The 22,278-nt window shown below is 46.2% G+C and overlaps 1 protein-coding gene across 2 annotated transcripts in view; it reads left to right on the top strand.

Annotated features, from left to right (window-relative positions):
* The first annotated feature begins 7,045 nt into the window (after positions 1–7,045).
* Dsp (desmoplakin) overlaps positions 7,046–22,278 on the top strand; it is a 47,448-nt gene continuing 32,215 nt past the window's right edge. The window contains exons 1-2 of one of the 2 annotated variants that reach the window (XM_050142225.1): positions 7,046–7,552; positions 20,302–20,404. In XM_050142225.1, coding sequence (XP_049998182.1) covers positions 7,356–7,552; positions 20,302–20,404 — 300 coding nt within the window. In that variant the 5' untranslated portion in view covers positions 7,046–7,355. The remainder of the gene's footprint in view (positions 7,553–20,301; positions 20,405–22,278) is intronic. The other variant, XM_050142226.1, reaches the window with a different exon arrangement.

Below are 22,278 nucleotides of genomic sequence, written 5' to 3'. Positions count from 1 at the left end.
CCATGCAATTCTTTTTTTTTTTTTTTTTTTCCCTATTTAGTAAAGCACAGTCGAAGGTTTGGGGGCGATGACAAAAGATATTTCTTCTGGGTGCCATGGTGGGAAAGGACGCTTTGTTCCAGTCCACTTGAAGGCAAACTGCTAAGTAGTTAAAACTCAGGAGCGGTCAGGCTGGTTTAGCGAGAATGACGTGTCCCTCTCAACACCCACCTTTGTAAGACAAAACTGATTCACCTGCGCGGAACATGCTTAGGCTTCGCTAGAGTTGAAGTGTGTCTGTCTCCTGACAGGCTGGCTTAGCTGTTTCAGAGTGAAATCCCACAAGCACATAGACAACGCACCAAGTGACTGCAGCTGGATGTGGGGCACAGAAACCGTCCTTTTGGATTCCCGGGTGATGTGCACAACTTTCTCCTGCTGGACTTTCGCTTAGGTTGTGAGGCAGCAGTTCAAGAAACCGGAAGTAGCTCAGTTGTCTATGTGAGCAGGGATAGTTCAGGCAGTGAAGGTAATTCCATCTCTGGCATCTGCAGCCCTATGCTGAGAGCTCAGAACTGTTGGGAACCCTACAAGGAAATGCCTGCATTCCTCAGGGTAGTATTGTTTTCTTAAACACCATTTGATGATGGCTGTAACCACTTTACACGAAGTCATTGCTCACTGCCTTCCCTCTCCGTGGTTTCCATCAAGAGTGAATCCTACTTACCGTGAATATGAAACATTCTAGAAGAAAGGTAAACCGTCGCTTCTATGGGAGGCGCTGAGACGTGTGGCCATTTTCAAAGAGCCTTCAACAACAACAAAACGAGACAAAAAACCAACAACCACTAAAACGCACACGCACCCTTTAAAAGCGATACTAACAATGTGTTTTAAATGAGGTGAGAAGTTGCTTATGATAGACAAGGTTCAAATAAGAAGCTAAACTCAAAACTGCGCATATAATAGGACATCAGTTAGGAAAAATGTCTATTGTCAGGGAGGAAACCTGGGCGAAAGCCAAAGACATTTAGCACGATTGCTTTGGCTGGTTGGCACAGATACAGTTTCTTAGCCTTCTCTCCACTTCCACTGCCTTTGTGAGTGTTTTACAGCCAATGTACACTTGTATGTTCAGGAGGAAAACAGTCTCCAAGTTCAGGTTCATCTGTCTGAGATAACTTATTTGATTTGCTAATTGGCCTCTTGTCTCTAACCTGAGCTTTACTGCAGGCTCACAGGTTGGGATTTTACGCAGTGACTTTTGTATGGTGTTTTTCTTTTTTTTCCTGGGGGAAGTTCTCGGGATCCTCAGGTTAGGGGACTCAGTTAAAATGCTCCCCCGACCCCAGTTGGTGCTTTATCTAGATGCCCACTTATTGTGTTTTATTGGTTGTTTTCCTAGTTCTTTAGTCTCCTGGATGCCAATATTCCTCTTTGCAGTAGGGGTGGGGACAGGGCAGGGGGACAGAGTATCACTCTGTATGCTTTAGGTAATGGTGTGGGGTGCTGGGAACTCGTCTATTGGGGGCTTGTGAATGTCACTTCAGAAACTAGATTATGCCTTCAAATCTGAATCTATGTTGTTTAGTATATAAACCTCTAATTTCACTTTTTCTGTATAATAGACACTGTGTTCAAAACCAAACCAAGGGCCAAGGATTCAAAGAAGATGGCTCAGTTAGAAAAAGTACTTGTCAAACCCTTGAAACCCATGCAAAAGCTGGACGCAGTGAGGTGTGTCTGTAATCCCAGCATTTCTACAGTGAGATGGGAGGCAGAGACAGGAGGATGCCCCTGGAAGTTCACTGGCCAGCTACCTGGAGTACACAGGATAGTGGCAAATGGTGACAAAAATCTTTTATAGACAATGTAGATGGCAAGGACTTACCCCTGAGGTTTTCTTCTTCTTTTTTGTTTGTTTTTTTGAAACAGGGTTTCTCTGTGTAACAAAATGTGATTGTCTTCTGTTATTCACAAGCGTGACATCCATACATACACACACACACCTGCACACATACACACAGAAAGACACACAAATATAGTCTCTGTAATAGTCAGAAATTGATGCTAGGGTTCTCCTCAGATAGCAAAATGCATGTATGCTCAAGTCCCTTGCATCTCTTAAATAATCTCTAGCTATGTATAATACCTAATATAATGAAATTATAATTATACTGTATAAAGAAATACCGGCAGAATTCTGTATGTGTTCAGTGTAGGAGCTTTTTTTTTTTTCAGTCTGATTACTGACAGTGGGAGGAGAAGGGGTTTTGTAGAGCTCTGGCTGTTCATGCTTTGTGACAGGAAGAAGATCAAATATAATAATACCTGTGCTTTGTGTGACCTCGGGCAGCAGGCCCATCTCTTCGTTATTATCGAGTATCCGGACACTCTGTTCACTTAGATTAGGAAAATAACAATTAATAGAACACTTCCTTGGTTTCAGGTGGCCATCAAATCTTGCTCAGAAATGTGTTCTTTCATGTCTGACTGGACAAGAATTTTGAAGAGCTTAGAAAATTACTTAGCGAGAATATTAAAAAGGAAACAGGGTGGTGGGGGTGGGGGGGAGTGTGATGAGCCCGTGTAGTTGGTCCCTGGTCCCTGCCCAGAGAGGAGGTCAGAGATACCTGATGCTTTCTCTAAAGAGTGGTCAGCAGCAAGACAGAGAGCAGGGCATTAAAGTTGAGGCCCTCCCTTACCATCCTAGCTCAAGATGGCTAGGCTTTCCAGCTCTACTCTCCAAAAGCCCAAGGGGTAGGGTGTGGCTGGGGAGATGCTCAGTGGTTAAGAGCGCTGGCTGTTCTTCCAGAGGATCTGGGTCCTATTCCCAGCACCCACATGACAGTTCCCAACTATCTGTAACTCCAGTATCGGGGATCTGATGCCTTCTTCTGGTTTCCATGGGCACCAAGCATTGTGGGATAATTTTTTTATACATTGTGAAAATGTGTCTCTACCAAGATACCTTCTGATTGGTTTAATAAAGAGATGAATGGCCAATAGCTAGACAGGAGAGGATAGGCGGGACTTCTGGATAGAGATAGGAGCTCAGAGGAAGAATCAGAGCAGCAGAGATTTGCCAGCAAGATACAGAGGAAGGAAGGTCATACAGTGTGGAGGAGAGGTAATGAGGAGCCATGGGCAGAGCATCGATTAATATTAATAGGTTAATTTAAGTTGGAAAGAAACCTAAGCTAAGGCCAAGCTTTCATACTTAATAAAAACTCTTCATGTCATTATTTAAGAGCTGGTGGTCCAAAGAAAGTCTGACTACAGCCAAGCATGCATGTGGCAGATATACACACAGGCAAAACATAAAACAAAAAATTTTTTACAGACTATGGTGAAAAAAGCAAAATCAAAAAAATAGACAGACAAAAGTCACTGCAGACAGAAAAATTCTCCTGTTCATCAGGAAACTTAAACCAAGAAAAAAAAAAAAAACAAAACGGTTTTGGCCTAAATCAGAAGGTATTGGCCAGGTGAATTCTTTATTAGAAATGACAAGAAACTGAGCTGGCAGTGGAAATTAGTGGGAGTGTTAACAGGGGTAAACTGTTACCTCACGGTGTGTTTATCTCCTTGGATTTAAGTTGGTCTGCTCCGGCCAGTCACGAAACAAAAGCACAAACATATTTGGACATTTTCCTTTTTTGAAGTAGATTTTATTTGCTTCATCAAAAAAAGATCATATATACTTACATGTTTTACACACACACACACACACACACACACACACACACACCCCACAGAGCGTTTGCAGCTCTGTGGATCAAGCACTGGCTCAAATGTGTCAGACAAGCGCTTTCCCCCAGAATCACAATTTCTAACCACTACATATTAGTCACTAAAATAATGATCTGCCATTTTAATAGATCTTTTACCTTACCGCACATACTTTTGTCGAAGCTTCTGTGCGATCTGGTTTATAAAGTACTCTTCCTCTCCCAGGAGGGCTGGCTGTTTTGAACTCAGGGGGCTGTAAATGGTTTTTGAACAAAGGTGTGTCACTTCCTACAAAGAGCTAATGAGGGGGGGGGGATCCTGTGGGGTTCTGAGCCAGCAAAGGGTATCTCTTAATCTCCGTTGAAATCCAGGTGGTCTGTTTAGTGTTTTAAATCTGCTCGGGAGACAGTTCAGGGCTCTTTCCTAGCTGCAAGGTCATTTCTAACGTTAACCAGAGACAAGGTTGCCTGTCAGGGAACTGTCTCGTCTATCAGCAGGAGGGAAGCTATCTGCAAGTGGCTGGGAAAAAATAGCTGACCTCAGTCAGCCCGGCTGGTGACGACTTCCAGGCCTCCAGTCCTGTACTTTGAAAAGCCATTTGTAAGAAACAGGGCTTACAGCCCTGTACGGTGTCCCCACAGATCCAGGAATATAATAGCATATGCGATGCTCTGTTGTGGTCGCTTTCCTAATGCGGATTTCGATGTTCTACAGGACAAGGGCTGCATCTTCTCTACCTTTGCGAGTCTAGCACTGAGCCTGTGGGCTGGTCCATGCTATATATTCAATATGGCTCATTACAGGAATGTATGTTAACAAGAAGATTTCTGGTGTAGATATCAAGATGGAAACACTAAAGCTTTACACCTAGCCAAGAGTTTTTGGTTCAGTGGGTGGTACCTTAAGCTTTATTTTTTCTTTTTATTCATCTACTTATTATTATTGTTATTATTATTATTAGTTTTTCGAGACAGGGTTTTTCTGTATCTCTGGAGTCTGTCCTAGAACTCACTCTGTAGACCAGGCTGGCCTCAAAACTTACAAAGATCCTCTTGCCTCTGCCTCTCGAGTGCTGGGATTAAAGGTATGCGCCACTACCGCCTGGCTCATTTATTTAGTTTACATCCTGGCCGCAGCCTATAGCTTCCATTTTTAAGAACAATTCCATGTGGTACTTCATCTCTGGTCCTTACCTATCTGGCAAGGCAGATATTGAGATTTCCATTTTCTGAGCTGCATCCTTGGCTGAGTAAATTATAATAGCACAAAGGTCAGAACGGTGGCCTTCTGATGTTCAGTGTTTATCATGGCATGAGCCAGCTTAAACAACTGATGTTGTGTATGTCTGGAGTCCATCTTCCTAGCAGGTCAACCTACTTATTTCTTCCTGTTATCTACCTGACTCGCCCCCAGAAAAAGATAAACGAAATCACAGTCTTCACAGGCAGGTATGTTTGGTTAGTTTTAGAGCCACAATATTCTTGGGAGGACCAGAAGAGGAGCAAGATGCAGTGAGGTAGGTCAGGAAGCAAGGATGGTCACAAATCTACATCAGGTGGGCTATGGTTTTCAATTCTTTCCCCCTTTGCAAATAAATTGACCAATTGTGGTGTGGGCAGCCTGGCTCCTGAGGAGCCAAAGTGAGCGCTCAGACCTTTGGCTGAGAAGGGTTTTTCTCGCTGTGAGGTGTTTTTGCAGATAAATGGCTTGTATTTAAGGTGAATTTCCCAGGTCTGTTGTATATCCTTTTGAGTACTGGAGAAAGGGGCTGTTTGTGGGGAGGCTGGCTTCAGATACTGATTCTGTTCCTGAGAAAGCAGCTTTGGCTACTTTTTGGCCAGGTGAATTCTTTATTAGAAACGACAAGAAACTGAGCTGGCAGTAGAAATTAGTGGGAGTGTTAACAGGGGTAAACTGTTACCTCACAGTGTGTTTATCTCCCTGGATTTAAGTTGGTCTGCTCCAGCCAGTCATGAAACAAAAGCACATGCAAGCTCTGTTGTCAAAACCCGTGTCCAAACGGTTGACGTGCCAGTGGAGAAGTAGCCGTGACACACATTTAGACATTTAGAAACTCCTCTTTTGTCCTTCCCCCATGTCAGTGTAGTTTGATCTTCATTATTGTTATTAATATTTTGGTTTTGTGAGACAGGGTTTCTGTGTATAATAATTCTGATTGTTCTGGAACCCACTTTGTAGACTAGGCTGGCCTCGAACTCACAGAGATCCACTTGCTTCTGCTTCCCAAGTGCTGGGATTAAAGCCACTACCACTCGGCTGATATTTACTTTTTGGGTTGCTTTAACCACTTATAAACATTCGAGAATACAGTGAACAATCAGGAAAACTTACTGGCATTATTTTGGAAAGTGAGAAATATTTATTCCAAAGTTCTTTAAGTGTTGTTATCCAAGCTGTCCCAAGTTATCCAAACAGCTTTTACTGTCCAGTGTACTGAGTCTGTATCTAAAGCCACGTCGTGGAGACTAAGGTGTAGTCAACACTGTCTACTCACTGGGAGTGGCCTTGGAACGAACCGGTGGAATGTCCTGACTGGGCGTTACTCATCTGCGACGCTATCTGTCCTGGGTTCTGGGGCACAGAAAGGGACCCAGGTTGGGGCTCAGGAACCTATTGCAAGCACACTCATGATTCTTTTAGCAAAATGGAAGGCCGTGTCTGGTTTCTGTTTGAGGCAAAGTCCTTGTATGTAGCCCTAGCCTTGAACTCAGTCCCGCTTCGGGAGTGCCAGGATTATAAACAACACCAGGTTGAAAACTTAGGTCCTGTGTTTTGTTTTAAATCTTCACAGCTTCTTGTTAAAAACGAGAGTCAAAAGGGAAAATAAGAAACTAACTTTTACTGTTCTGTAATTCAATGGGAAACAGTGGAAGAAATGTCTTTATCCTCACCACACGTTATTTCTGGAGAAGCCCTTTTCGGGATTCTCTGTAAAAAATAGTTTCTCTGTAAAAATCGAACTCCTGGGGCAATTTAAATAGAAGCTGGCGTGGCTTCCTTGGGATAAGCAAAAAGTTAATGTTTCACTAGAGTCGTCCTATCGAGTGTCCCTTCCAGTCCACTTTATTTCCGCCCCTGGCATGTAGGGGGGTCCCCAAAAGGTGGGCCACCGTGGCCAAGCTGGACACCTAGTGCTGGAGCAAGTCTCCTGCGATCCAGGCGCCCAGAGGAGGTCGGGTCGCCAGGCCCCCGCCTCTCTGGGCTGCTCAGGCTTAGGTGGCGCAGGGCGGAGCCGCAGGTTGGGGAGGGCGGCCCCAGGCGTCGGTGACACGCGGGGGGCGGGGGAGGCGAGGCGGCCGCACCCGGCCCTGGGAAGAAACCGGCCAGGTGTGGCCTGGGCGCCTGGTGCCAGCGGGGAGGAGACTCGCGCCGCCTCGACCAACACCAACACCCAGCCACGACCCAGCTCCTCTGAGCCCTCGCCGCCCTCCGAGCCACAGCTCCGGTCCGGCTCCCGCGTCCAGCCAGTCGCCGTCCCCGTCCCCGTCTCCGCCCTGCTGGAGCGCTGAGCGCCCTCGCCAGCCTCCCGCGCCCCGCGCTCCTCTCCGGGAGCCCCTCGTGTGGTCCGAGGCAGCGCCTCGCGTATGCCGCGGTGCTGAGCTGCTCTCCGAGTGACCGGCGACATGAGCTGCAACGGCGGCTCCCACCCGCGGATCAACACGCTGGGCCGCATGACCCGCGCGGAGTCCGGCCCCGACCTGCGCTATGAGATGACCTGCGGCGGCGTTGGCGGCGGTGGCGGTGGCGGGGGCGGTGGCACCAGCAGGATGTACTACTCCCGGCGCTGCACCGTCAACGACCAGAACTCCGACGGCTACTGGTGGGTACCCGCCTGCCGCCGCCTAACTCAGTCCTGGATCTCGGGCCAGGGAGGGGCCCCGCCTTCGGGGCCGACCAGGAAACCCAGGTCTAGGCTAGGAAAGTGCTCTGCCCCAGGTCACGGAAGCGCAGGACCGGGTGTCCAGACGCCCAGCGCTCTCCACTGAGACCAGGGAGCGTGGGTGTGCCCGGGGACCCGGGCAACAGCCTCACGGTGAGCCTGGGCCGGGTCCCACGGACCTCACCTGGCTTCTGTCCTAGAGCGTGGCCCTAGGGGCGCCCCCTTTCCGTCTCCGCTGTGAAGGGGAGCTGTAGACGGCAGGGACACAGGTTCTTCCGTTGTGTCACCCCCACCCCACCCCGGCTGTCCCCTGCTCGGTGGGCCAGGCTGCGATCGCTTTTGTTCCAGCCGATAGGTGGGAGGTCAGGCAATGCTGGGCAGCGGCCACAAAACGCAGCTTACAAAGTAAAGTACAACTGTCGAGGGGCGGGGTCCCCTTTGCCGTCCGGGGCCTCGGAGGGACTCGGGGCTCACAACTTATGGTCACTCCAGGGCTATGGCAGCGGTGGTGCTTAGGTTACTTGGCCACCCGAGGGCATTTACATGGAAGTTGCGTCCTCCGCCCGGCCAGAGACTCCCCTGTCACGCAAACAGGGCTCCTCTGCAGGCTTGGCCTGGGCGCGGGGTGCCACTACCCCACTCCGGGCACTCGGCAACCCCTATCGCACGCGAGGCTCCGCTCCCTCTTTAAAAAGACAAACAAACAAACCTAGCGGAGAAGTCTCCTGAGCGACTTTGTAAGAAGTATTAGTCATCTCTTTGATCTGGGTAGAGTGGGCTCAAGTTCTGGATGGGAGGGTGACCCTGGAGAAAGCACTGTGCCGCCCAGGCCGAGGAACCGCAGAGGAACCCACGGCACAAAGGGCTGGGTCCTCTTCACGGGACCGTCGGGGAAATGCAGCCAGGGAGTCACGGGTGGGTGGGAGAAGGTAATGAGCATCCTTTCACACAGCCCCCAGAGCAGATCTCTGCGAGCCCACGTGAGCCGTGGGACTTTTGCGACCCGCCCCTTCCCAGCCCTACCCTGCTCGCGCCTCTGGGAAAGAGGCGGCTCTCCCACCGCGTTGAGACTTCCGCGGCGCTCTGGCCGCAGGCGGAGGAGGAGAAACCTGACGGCTCTGCTGGAGTTTTGTTTTGCAAGCAGTTTTAGAGACCGGACAGTCCTCCCTGTAGCAACCTCTTTTCTCTTTAACGTTATTTATTTATTTCTCGAGCGTCAGGGTACCTTTCCTCATTTTTAGAGATCTTTGCTTTCTGAACAAAATGTGCCCGGGGATTTCCACGAACGATTGTGTCCGGTAACACCAGGTTTTAAAACTTGATTTTTAAAAGTTTATTTTAAAATTTGGCCGGCCATCTAAATCTCAAATTTGCTTTCTGTTTTAGCCTCCCTGGAATTACAGAGCCCCCGCGTCCTCCTTTTTTTTTTTTGTTTTTTGTTTTTTGTTTTTTAAAATAATGTGTGGGTTACACAATTCTAGTCTGGGTCAGAATACGTAGGAATTCTTTAGTAGTTCTCAGCACTTTATGAACCAAGTTTTTTATTATTATTAATCTTACTATTTAGTCTGCTTCTACTAGCCTAGCTTTCTTTTGTTATTTTTGCTGTCTTGGGAATCAAACCCAAGGCCTTGCACACAGTAGGCCAGTGTCCTCCTGATCTACACCCTATCCCTCTTAAACTGACAACCATCAGTGCCTAGCAATTGGATATTTTACTTCCTTGGCTTCTTAAAGTTTTATAGAGAAGTAATATTTTTAATTTATCCATTGATATGTGAGCTGTGTAAAGATACATGTATCATTAGGATTCTTCCTTAAAACATTTAATTTGGTGGAGGAATGATGTTTTTCGTTGTACGGTATTTCTGTGTTCTTGCCCCCCACAAAGAAAAGCTTGTTTATAAGCCTGTCAAACGTTATAGCTTCTGGAAGGGAAAACAGACCAAAGTGGAAAATGACCTCACTTTGAGAAAGGAGTTTATCCTCCTAAGGATTGCTGTTGGTCATGCTGTGTCAGGGGGTGGACCTTGAATCAGAGCCTGCCATTCTTCCCTGGAGACCCAGGTGATAGAGCCCCCTCCCCCAAGCCTGTTGGACCTGTCCTCGGGCTGCTGGACAGAAAATGGCTCATAAGTGCTGACTTCTGCATTTTCAATTAATGGAGGCCAAGTGGGGCGTCCGACCGTGCACCCAGACCTGTTTTTCTGGTCACGGTTTAGTTTTGCGTGGAGGGAGCTGATCGTTCATTGCCTAGACTTTGCAGAAGTAAGGAGGCCCTGTCTGCCTGAGAGAGTAGGAGACCTAAGTGAACAATGAAGAATTTAATAAGTATTTGTTTCTTCCTCTCTGTACAGAACTCCGTTTAGAAGCTGCTAGTTGAGTTTAAACTTACTTGTGTCGACGGGTTGAATTCGATCGGTGACTTTTGAAGTTGAGTGTGTGTGGCTCTTCCCTATGTAAAACAGTCACTGTAGAGAACTCGGATCTCCTTTTTGCCACTGACATCGCCTCAGAGTGTCTCTGTCTCCGTTTCATTATTAACTCTTGCTCATTTTCACAGCAGGGTTGGTTAGATCACGTTTACGTTGCAACACCCTCTCCTTTCCCCAGCATCCGTCTGTCCCGGGTTTGCTTTAGGTTAGATGGGACCTATATCTACTTCACCTTCTCCTTGTGTTCCTCTTAGTAGGGTTTATACACTTGGTAATATAAAAGGTCTGAATTTTGAAAATAAATTTTGGATTTCTTTCTGTAAGACATCATATTAATGCTCCTTTGGATGAAAGCAGAATTTCTGGGGTCTTATTCTTGTAGCTAAAATGAAATACTGATCACTAAAATATATTTGTCACCAAAGTAACCAGATCTCACCCTTAGCTCTTCCACCAGTCCAAGTGTAGATTTTTGTGGACGGATTAAAGGCAGTAGGCATTCAGCTTCAGAAATTTGTGGTTGTAATATCAAGGCTTATTTTTGTCCAGATCTCATTATTTCAAAACCAAAACAGGGGCTGAGAATGTGGTTCAGGAGAAGAGCTCTTGCTTAGCATACTACGTCCTCAGCACAGCAAAAACAAAGTAATAATAATAGTAGTAGTAGCAATAAAATCAACCAAAACTAACCAGAAACAAGTTTCTAAACTAAGGATTACCCAACCTCACCTCAGTCTTCCCACACTGACTTGGAGACTGGACAGACCTGTTGTTACTTGTTAATATATGAAAAAAATCCCAGTTTTTCATTGACTTAGGAAGTATTTTCTGAGCATTCATGCATGTGTGAAGTTTATGGAGAGTTAAGGTGAGCAAACATGAGAGGGGTGTGTGCTCGAGACCATACAACTACAAAGATACGAAAGGGTAGACTTGAAGGTTTAGCCTGGTGCTGTAGTGTTTGCCCAGCAATCTCAAGGACTTGGCTTTGCATCCTTTGCAACACATACATACGCATGCACGCACAAGCACATGTACATACACACGTGTGCACACGCACACATGCACACACACACATGCACGCACACATGCACACACGAGAGCACACACAAGCTGGAGGTATGAAAATAGCTTCAAAGCTTTCACAGGTAGAGATAACATCTGTCATGGGGGCCTTGGTGAGACTTTATAAAAAAGCCGTGTTTACTTTAGTGTAGTAATTCGGCAGGTACAGACGGGTGTGGAGAGCAAGGGCAAAGTTCAAGAGGTGTGTGGAGTGGGCTCCTTGTTGAACATTCACTGAAAAGTGGAAAGGAGAAAGGAGGAAGGATTTTGGGAAAGTCTGGTGGAGGAATTTGGCTAGAGATGGAATCCATGCCAGGTTTTCATTGCCGCCAGACTCCCCCCCCCCCATTCTTTAGCACCGGGAGGTGTGGTGGTCCGTGCCTCAGGAGGGCTCTTTCTGTGGCTGCTCTGAGGAGGGTAGTGCCCTGGGTGAACCTGTCAGAAGACTGGGTGAGAGGGCCATTGCCCCACTGCAGGAGGACGAATGGGAAGTCTGGGTGTGGTCAGTGCAGTGAACCATATGGGAAAGTAGACACTGCCCAGGTGGGGTCACGCTTCACCTGGTGTGAGATATTAGGAGACCTGAGGACAGAGCTCAGAACCTAGGTAACTCAGAGGATGCATATTCTAATTTTTTTACATGATGGCAAAATAAGTTTCAGGTAAATTCAATATATGGCAGATAACATTGGCATTGTTATTAAGCCTGGGTAAATTGTATATTTTATAAAACAGTAGATCCATGGTTAATAATAGCTCCCGTCACCTGCTAGACACCCACGATAAGCCAGATAGTATGCACACCTCATGTAATCACAAACCTCACCACCAACATCCCAGTTTGCAGATGGGGAACTGAGGCTGAAGTGGGGAAAACCCTTTGCCCAAGGTCTTGCAGCTCACGAGTGGTTTAATTTATTATCCAGATCATCAGGCCAGCTGAGAAAAGATCAGACCTCTGTCGTTAAATTCATCTTTTCTACCTGCAACCTTTTTCTAGCCAATGCAACTTTTGACTTCATTTTAATTCTGTTGCATCCTCACTCTGCATTCGGTGAGATACTTATTTTTTTAATGCGTTGTTTTGTTAATGCCCTTATAAGGAGCTTCATGTGTTTAGGAAAACCCCACCCAGCATGATTCTGTATTACACAGACTAATTGTTGATTCTGTATTTTGATGCTGTCTGATTGTTATTTAATGGGACAAAACAGCTTTCAACAGTAGTTTATTTTTTTCTTCTGAACATGGGCATGGTGTGATTGTAGCTCAGGAGATTGTAATGTCTTGGGAAGAGAAGATTTGCTGATGTTCTGATGTCTCAGCGCTGACTTCTTCAGGTGGAGCAAAGAGAAGCTGGGTGTGACTCTGAGAATCCACCTTAGCCCGGGTAACCAGTCTTTCCAGACGAGGAACTTCTAGAAGAGTTTAGAAGTGTTCTGTCTGGATGAGTGGCTAGAAGCTCTGCTCCCTGCTCAACTCTCCTCCTCCTCCATCTTCCTGGGTCCCAGTGACCCTGACTCTTAGAAACTAAAAATGATCAGAGGTGGTACTGGGTGTGAAGCCACAGCCCCAGAGTCCCAAGACCAAGACACCAAGACAATGAGCCATCACCGGAAACAACATCCTAGGACCTGCTAGTTCAGACCCTCAATTTCTACCTCACCACAGGGTGGAGGGGCTCATTTACTTTGCCGCCATGGACAAGAAGGCTACATTTCATCAAAATAGGACCCTTTAGTGAGAAGTAACAGCAAACAGTTGAAGGTTGTGCACGGACATAAGATTTTTGACACATAAACATCTCACCTCCGGTTTTATCTGCCTTCTGGGGAAGAAGGAACTGACATCTTCAGGGATGACAGGACAATATATAGATATTTTTTTTGAGGTTCAATAAAACAAATGTTTTCACATAGGAAAATATTTCAAACCAGAAATCTCTATTTTGGCATTGAATTTGTAAGAACCAAATATTTTGGTGTCGTTTCCACTGAACAATAAAAACAAACTAAGGAAGACCTCTTTCTCTGAATTTTCTTACTCCTTCAAGAATCCTTTTGTACTGCTAAAACACATCACTCTCACTTCATCGCCTGAAAGTTATTTTTGAGTCTTACAGGACTCCTGGACGCTGCATACTTAATACCCAATCTGTTCCCTCTTTCCCTCTTTAAATACACTACTTTAATGGCTCTACTGCAGCATAAAATTGTATGTCTTCACAAAAGATGCTGCGGAAGTTCCATGTATGAATCCACCATCCTTTTCTTGTTTTCCTGTTGTTCCTTGTCTACTTTTTTCTGCACATTGTCCTTAAAATAATAGCTTGGGGCAAAGACGGTAGCACAAAAAGGAAATTTCAGAACCACATCTTAACAGCAGGAGCAGCCACCACAGGCAGAGCCCCTGGAGTCCACTTCTACAGCCCTCTGTAGACCTAACTACACACCTAAGCCTTACCCACCGTGGGGGTGGGGGTTCCCACCTGCTGGAGATGCAGGCAGTCAGGCAAGCAGCTGGAATAGCATGCCGGCTTCGTTATAAAGTCATAGACTATACAGCTGGGAGTGGTGGAACTGGGAATGAGCTCCCCTGGTACCAACTCTCGGTTTCTGTGAAGGTTGAGACTGGTGTGACCAGTTTGTCCCTAACACATAGTAAATGGTGGAAAACCACCCTAAAAGAAGATGGGCATTTTATTGGACGACTGCCCCCACGGGTTTTGTTTGTTTGTTTGTTTTTGAGACAGGGTTTCTTCATGTAACGTTGCTGTCCTGGAATTAGCTTTGTAGACCAGGACTGCTTCTGCCTCCCGAAGGATGGGATTAAATGTGTAAGCCACTGCCGCTACCACCACTCAGCCACCGTTCTTATACTGGGACAAAATTTAAGGTCAGAGGAGACTTGTTCATCTAAACCTGTACGGAAAGAGTCCTTTACCCCTCGTTTGTTGCATGGGAGCAGCGACTGGGAACACTCCCTGGTTGAGCTTCTCAGTCTGGGCCATCAGTTTAATGTCATCAGATAGTCCTATTGGCCTTTGTTTTTCTTCCGCTCTACTGAGCCCAACAAGCTGGCATTAAGAGCCCGCAGTGTGCAAAGCCTTGTGTTGTTAGGTGCTTGTAGGAGGGGAAGAGGATGAAAGTGTGGCAGAAATGTAGGCAGGGGAGTGTGGGTAAGCCCCAGGGAAGAGGTGTCATTGGGTCTGTCACTCCTGAGGAATGGCCATCCAACAATCCAGCTGATGGTGAGGGTGTTAAGTGAGTTAAGCGTTAATAGGCTAAAAATTACACCTTTTGCTTTGCTTTACTTAAGATTCTTGGAAAGAAGCTAACAATGTTGGATACATGAAAGACTACTTTGAAAATTATAAAGAGAATTGATTAGGCCCGAAGGTAAAGTTGCAAATTCCCACAGACATTTACTGAGGTTTTGCGGGGGAGGGCGTTATTCGATGAATCTGAATACAGAGAGAGATGCAACTTCATTTCTGGCATACCTAAAAGACCCGAAATGGCACAAAGGAGGAAGGGAGGGAGAGAGGAAGGAAAGCTGTGACATTTGGAAGAGGTTGTGTACACACAGAAGAAATCTAGTAAGGTGGACTGGATGGCCAATGAGCAATAAAGATTATTACGAAGTTATTTCGTAAAGCAACGCAACTTTGCCTTGAAATGTTTTGTGTCTGTTATCAATTTTTTCCTTATTATATTTTTAGGAGCAGATGTTCAACAAATGCTTTAAGATAGCTAATTTTGGAGTCTTTTTCCTTTTTTTTTTAAAAAAAAAAATGAGCTGGGCGGTGGTGGCGCACACCTTTAATCCCAGCACTCGGGAGGCAGAGGCAGGTGGATCTCTGGGAGTTCGAGGCCAGCCTGGTTTACAAGAGCTAGTTCTGGGACAGGAACCAAAGCTACAGAGAAACCCTGTCTCGAAAAACCAAAAAAAAAAAAACCAACAACAACAACAAAAAAAACCAAAACCAAAAACAAACAACAAAAAAAAAACCCTAATGTTATTTGAACATGCTGAGATAAAACACAGCTGGATGCTGGTCACATACACAATTGTGTAGTCTGTGTTTGGACTGAACTCCAGAGCACATTTTCCTTTTAACCACTGATGAAGGGATCCTTTTACAAAAGCTTAGCGCCATTCTTGTTTAAACAAGTTTTAGAATGAATTTTTAAAAATGTTTGCACAGGCAGGTTCTGTGCGGGCTGAGTCATCTGTCTTTCTGAGTTTGAAGATAAAACAATGTCGGAAGAGTTCATCTTCTAGGGATGACTCTTTCATTACCCAAGAATATCTATCAATTTTAGCCTGGACGTCAATAGTCTTATCATTTAACCCACATGAGTAACCCCCCCCCCCCATATCTTTTACCTTCTGTGTCTATAAAACAAAACACATTTTTTAAGTGGAACGTAGTTCAATTCCGAATGTGGTTTATAAGCTCGTCACTTTGGGCTGGGAATGAAGCTTGGTTGGCAGAGGGCTTGCCTAGCATGCACAGAGCCCTGGGTACATCCCTGGGCTCCACATAAGCTGGGTGTGGCTGCATAGCCTTTTGAGCCTAGCACTCAGAGGTGGAGAAAGAGGGCTGCCATGGTACACTGGATAAGAGTAAGCTTAAGCAACTGGTGATATAAGCTAGCAGTTGAACATTTGCTTTGCTTCAAGACAAGGGTTCGATTCCTAATACCAAAAAAAAAAAAAAGGAAAGAAAAGTTAAAAAATAGTGTGTTTCCTGAAGCTGCTTCCAACACTGGCTAAGGAGGCTTCCTTTAAGGATGAGATAATAGACTCCTCTCTGCTACCCATGGCTTCGTGTTCTGTTCTTTCTGTTGCCTGTTGGACAACCACTGTCCACAAACACCAAATGGACATTAGGCAAGAGTGGTGGCTCATACTTGGAATCCCAGCACTGGGGAGATAGAAGCAGGGTCAGAAATTCAAGTTGACCCTTAGCCACAGAGCCAGTTTGAGGTCAGCGTGGGAACATGAGATCTTGTCTCAAACAATAAATAAATAAGTGGGGTGAGGGCAGTGGCTCACTCCTGTACTCTCAACACTCAAGAGACGGAGGAGGAGGAGTGCCGTGACAGTAAGGCCAGCCTTGTTTACACATGAAGGTCCTGTCTCAAAACCAACATGCAAAAAGTAAAACAAGCAAAAAACTGGATGACTCTAGAAACAAACATTCTACAGTTTGAAATGCCTGTTACTACGATGCGCTGTTACATTTAGGTATGACGGCTCTGTTTTGTTATCACTATTTTCTTATTGCACCTTGTTTATAGATTAGGAATCACCTAATCCATATATATGTATGGACAAGAGAAACGACAGCATGTATGAACAGGAGAAATTATAGCTTTTGGTACTGTGAAAATAGATTTTTAAGGCTACAGTGAAACAGGCTTCACACCTGGCTCGGTGGCTGTAACTGCGGCACTCAGGAGGCCAAGGTAGGAGTACCATGAGTTTGAAGTCAGCCTGATTATATCGTAGCTTCTGGGCTAGCCTGTGCTATAGAGTGAGAAGCCACTTCAACAACACATAGATTTTAGTGCTCACCAAGGTTTCGGACATCTTGCTGAGAGTCTTGGTGCTCAGATATAGTCAAGTAGGCAAGTAACAATGGCAAGAGTTCTTACTTTGACTATTCAAACAATTTAGTCTTTCCCTTTTTTGTTTTGTTTGTTTCAGTTTTAAAGAAACCTGATTTCTGTGTATCCCTCTTCATCTACTAAGATGAAAGGCAAAACACAGGTTAGTGTAGCCAGGGCATTTGGTGAACACTTGCAAGTCCTTTAGGAAAGGGTTTAGAGCTGTTTAGAATTATTAACAGCACACGGAAATCCCCCTTTGTAAGGACTGTTCACGTACGTGTGGGCAGGGTGAGAGGGTCAGACGTCTTGTCTTAGGTAGGATCCAACAGGTCTCCAGTCATAGAACTGTCTTCCACACTACGAGGGCATAACCAAGCTGAGCAACCTGGCTGCTCTCACCCAGTGTGATTGTCCCGACTCCCTGGTGGCAACTCACCTGTGAGTGTTGTGTCCTGCCTAATAGTGGGGTTTCAGAAGCTCCAGAATTTATGTTTTCTGATCCAAAGAATTTAACCTTGTAAACTGACATAAAATGTGTATGGCACTCTGGATACGTTTATTCATAATTGAGTTTGAACTTCCTGCGTCTGTCTATATTTGGTGTGTGTGTGTGTGTGTGTGTGTACGTGCGTGCACACGGTGCTGGGGATTGAACCCCATGGCCTTGCTCGTGTTATACACATCCTCTACCAGCCAAAACCCCTATTTAATACATTTTTATTCCGAAGTAGATTTTGATTTACAGGAAAGTTGCCAAGCTGGTACAAAGCTCTAATGCGTGCCATACCCAGGTGCTCTTAATTATCTGTCTTATGGCTCAGGTTATTGCCATTTTTACTGTGGCATACCTTGTTAAGTCGGTTAAGAAAGTCTGACTTTTATTGTGTGGAGAGACAACTCTTTCATTCATGTGCCTAGAACTGGCATTCTCTGTGGACATCGCCGTCCAATCCACCTTGTTGAACAGAACTTTCCCAAATGTTCCAGAAGGAAGGTACTCACCTTTTAGTGGAGAAAACAAGTTGGCTGTGAATCCCAGTCCTCAGTAAGGTGAGGCAGGAGGATTGCTATGAGAATGAAGCCAGCCTGGGCTACATAGTGAGTTTCAGGCCTGTCTAGGCCGTGGGGTGAGACCCTGTCTCAAATAACCAAAAGAGTAAAAGGAGGGAGAAAAAGGAAGAAAAATAAAGAAAACAATTGTAGTTATTAATTAATTAAGTAATACAGGACTTAATCCAATCCTTCCCTCCCTTTTTTATTTCATGTGCGGTCTCACTGTTGCCCAGCTTGGTTTTGAACTCCTGAACCCAAGCCATCTTCTCACCCCGGCCTCCCAAATGTCCTCTGTGATTTCTTCTTTGTCCTAGAATCCTTAATGAAGTCCCTGTGTGTCTCTCTTTTTCCCTTTGTTCCTTACATTTCCTCCTGCTTTCTGGCAGGTACATTGGGAAAGTGTTCTAAGGCAGCTGGAATTCTGTATACAAGTCAGGACAACAGATGTAATCGTGTCTCCGACCCAGCGGCGTGGGAATCGTGCCAGATTTCCTCTGTCATGCTGAGCGGAAGCGAGACTGGTTGTACTCACGGTGCAGGAGTGGAGGAGGCTGCCCAGGTTTTGACAGGTGGACGCTCAGGCGGTGCGCTGCCTGGGCCTGCCTCAAGGAGCCAGTGTCGTCATTTGGGAGTGGTTCCCAGGGAAAGCTGGGATCCTCACCCACATCCAGCTAGTGCTGGCTTGTTGGGGAGCCTTGCTTGCAGGGAGGAACCCCAAATAGGTGGCAGAAAAAAAAAGAAAGAAGATGCTTTCCTGTGGTGTGGTAATGTGTAGTCAGGCACTGTGGGAGAGGTTCCCACATTCATGTGGGCCTCCCCATCTGGGTATGTGATAGCTATTGTTTTCTTAAGGTTTTTTTTTTTTTTTTTCCAGTGCTAAGCTTGTAACCCAGGGCACATGCCAGGCAAGGGCTGTGCCATTCAACTGAACCCCTAGCTCAACGCCCCATTTCTTTTAACAGTGGCATTCTTTCTTTAAAGTCTACAGGGTGGTCTGGAGTGATGGATCAGCTGTTGAGAGCATCAACCGGTCTTGAAGAGGACCTAAGTTCGGTTCCTAGTACCCATGTTGGGTAGCTCACAACTGCCCGTAACACCAGTCTCAGGGAATCAAATGTCCTCCTGCATTCCCGTGCACAGATGCACACACAGCTCTGCACACGCTAAGGCACATAATTAAAAACCAGATAAACCTTATAAAACAAGACACAGAGGGACACACACACAGATCGCAGTTTGGTAGAGTTACCGGACAGGTAGAAACTGGTACAAATCGGAGGAAGCTGAAGGACCAGGTGCCTTCAGCAATGTGTATGTGTATATGCATGGATATGCAGGTGTTCCTGGGGGCCAGAAGAGGGTGCCTGAGCCCAGGAGTTGGAGTTACAGAACTTCCCGTATGAGCTGCCCAGTGTGGGCACTGGGAACTGAATCCAGGTCCTCTGCAAGAGGTGTGAATGCCCTTGGCCACTAGCTCTCTACCCCAGGAGTTCAGCATCTTGCAGCATCTTCATCTATCTATCCATTCACACACACTACATACAGTTTATGTGCTTTAAATCTCTCTTAAGCCAAGCTGCAGTAGGCAGGCTGGACTCATGTCATCGAACTGACGTAGAGTGAGCCTCCTCGTGGGAAGAAACTTCTACTCATGGGCTATCTTGAAAGCGACAAAATATGCTTAAGTCTGCCATCTTTCCCCCCCATACCACGATCCCTTTGTTCTTCCTGCCTCCTGGTGCGAATGTGGAAAATACTTTTGTTGAGTTACCTTTGCTCCTGTCTCCTGCTTTCCTGTGACTGGATTTGCTAGTGACATCTCTGTTCTCTGTGCTTGACCTGCTGACATCTTGCCATAGAAGGACATGAGCCGGGGACCTGACTGCTGGGAGGGAATAGGAGTGACAGACTGATGAGGTCACTGGCTGCAATTGCTGCTCATGTGTTTTTGCACGTCAGAAAGTTGTTCTGGATTAGATCTTTGACCTGTGGAGAAATCGTTAACGAAGGACATTTTTGAGTTAATTTATGAAACTTTGGTGGCTCACAGCTCTACTCCCAGCTTCTGGGATGCAAAGACACAGAGCTCTATGCGTTCAAGGCCAGCCTGATCTACGCAGTGAGTTTCAGGCCAGCCGGGATACACAGCGAAACCTTGTCTCAAAACCAAACAAACCACAAAGTTCTATAGGTTAAAAAATAGTGGTGGTATCCATTTTAATTTCCCTGACTTGGACAATTGTGCTGTGGTTATATAACTAATTGTCTTCATTATTAGGAGATATATATTGGAATTTGGTGTGAGAGGGCACTGTCATTGTCAGATGGGTCAGGAAAGGGTGATGTAACCACACACACATATTCACGCCGGCGGGGGGGGGGGTGACCAATGCATGAGCAATTGTGGAGTGAGGATCACAGGACCACATCTGGGCCAGTGTGTGCAACTTTTATGAAAGTTTGATATGTTTTTAAATTGATTAAAATAATCTCCTGTCTGTTTTCTTTATCTCCGCAGTCAAACTGGCACCATGTCGAGGCACCAGAACCAGAACACTATCCAGGAGCTGCTGCAGAATTGCGCGGACTGTCTGATGCGGGCGGAGCTGATCGCCCAGCCGGTAACTCTCTCTTCTCACTCCTCAGAGTCTGGTCCTGGCCCACGCTGGTTTCTGAGGAGCTCACGCCCTCGCCACAGCCTGCACATCCCTGTTGCTGGGGCTCTCCCATTATTAGTGTCCTGCGATGGTCCTTTCAGACCAGACGAGACAGGGATGTTATCTTAATCTCTTTTCTGTTGCTAGCAACGACGCCACAGACTGGGCGAAGTATAAAAGAAAAGAGGTTTGGTTTGGCTCCTGGTTCTGGCCCAAGCTCAGGGCAGCGTCTGGCGATGACCTCCTTCCTGGCAGAGTCCCCAGGTGGCAGAAGGCATCACATGGCAACAGACAAGAGCACACACTACTTCTAGCCAACTTAGCTTTTGTAACAGATCCACCCCGAAGATAACCTATTCATCCACTAATCACATGTAACGATTAGTCACCCCTTGAAGTTCTCACTTCTTAAAAGATTTATTTTGACTTTTATCTTCTGTGTCTGGGTGTTTTGTCTGCATGTATGTCTGTGCTCCACAGGCCTGGAGCCTGCCGGGGCCAGAAGGATACTCAGGCCCTCTGGAACCGGAGTTATAACAGTGGTTGGGAGCAGCCCTGTGGGTGCTGGGAATCGAACCTGGATCCTCTGGAAGAGGCGTCTGTTCTCTTAACCACCGAGCCATCTGTCCGGCCCTAAGTCTTTTTAAAACACTGTAGCGCTCACAGCGGTTCTGGATTTTCTAAAAACTGGCTCGAGAATGATGGCTGGTAGTCACCTTTTCTGTCTTCCTCCATGAGTGATACATGTTTTCAGCACAGGACTTGAGATTTAGTCTCCCCCGGGTTGACATTAACGCTTGGATTACATCCAGAACCTGTCACACTGCAAGCATTTTAATCCAGAAAATTTATGTTTTTTTCCCTTTTGAAGATTATCTTAATGTTCCAATTTTTTAATTTAGATACTGTGTAGATTCTCATAGTGCCCGACTCAAAGACTATGTCCATTCGCGTGTGCTGCCCCATGCTGGTGATCACAGCCAGCACGTAGGAAGCAGAGGCAGGGGATTCTAAGTTTGAGGCTGGCCTGAGCTGCACAGTGAAACTCTCCCAATGAACCAGAGGGATTGACGGTATAGCGAAGGAGAGAGGGAGGGAAGGAGAGGGGGAAAATACAAGTTTTCAGTTCATTGTAAACAGATTTGGGGGTCAGCCCGGTCACTTACCTACTGACTGACTGACACCTTCATCCAAAGCAGGTAGGGGTATCAGTACTCAATTTAGAGCATACATGAAGCCCTGTGTGTTAGTTTGTGGTGAACCGTGGGTACATTTACCCACAGTGTAATGCCGTACGGTTCCCAGTTTATCTCTTTTCTTTTTCTTTCTTTCTTTCTTTCTTTCTTTCTTTCTTTCTTTCTTTCTTTCTTTCTTTTTTTTTCTTTTTTGGTTTTTCGAGACAGGGTTTCTCTGTAGCTTTGGAGCCTGTCCACTAGCTCTTGTAGACCAGGCTGGCCTCGAACTCAGGCCTGCCTCTGCCTCCCAAGTGCTGGGATTAAAGGCGTGCGCCACCACCACCCGGCCTCCCAGTTTACTTCTATTAACATGCATTCTGATACTACAAACGAGTGCCTGGGAAGTAGTATCACACTGGTTAGCACTTTTGTGTATAGAAGTAAGATTCGTTTGCCTGCCATGGAGGAGAGCAGCAAGAGGAAGATGGAGAACAAACTGCTGAAAGGCACTGAGCCACGGGGGAGGTTTTCTGTTTAACAGTTTAGTGTGATGCTCACACACCTAGCACCCAGCCCCCTCCACTGGTGGCATCTGACACAGCTGTAGTTTTTTTTTTTTTTTTTTTTCTTAAAGAGCTGAAAAGCTTTGTTCCTCTGTCAAAC

This window comes from Alexandromys fortis, unplaced genomic scaffold, assembly GCF_014885135.2.
Source record: "Alexandromys fortis isolate MF-2015 unplaced genomic scaffold, M_Fortis_MF-2015_v1.1 scaffold_5, whole genome shotgun sequence".
In the NCBI taxonomy this organism is placed as follows: Eukaryota; Metazoa; Chordata; class Mammalia; order Rodentia; family Cricetidae; genus Alexandromys; species Alexandromys fortis.
The sequence above is the reverse complement of the archived record's forward strand: the minus strand, read 5'-3'. Positions and strand labels throughout refer to the sequence as shown.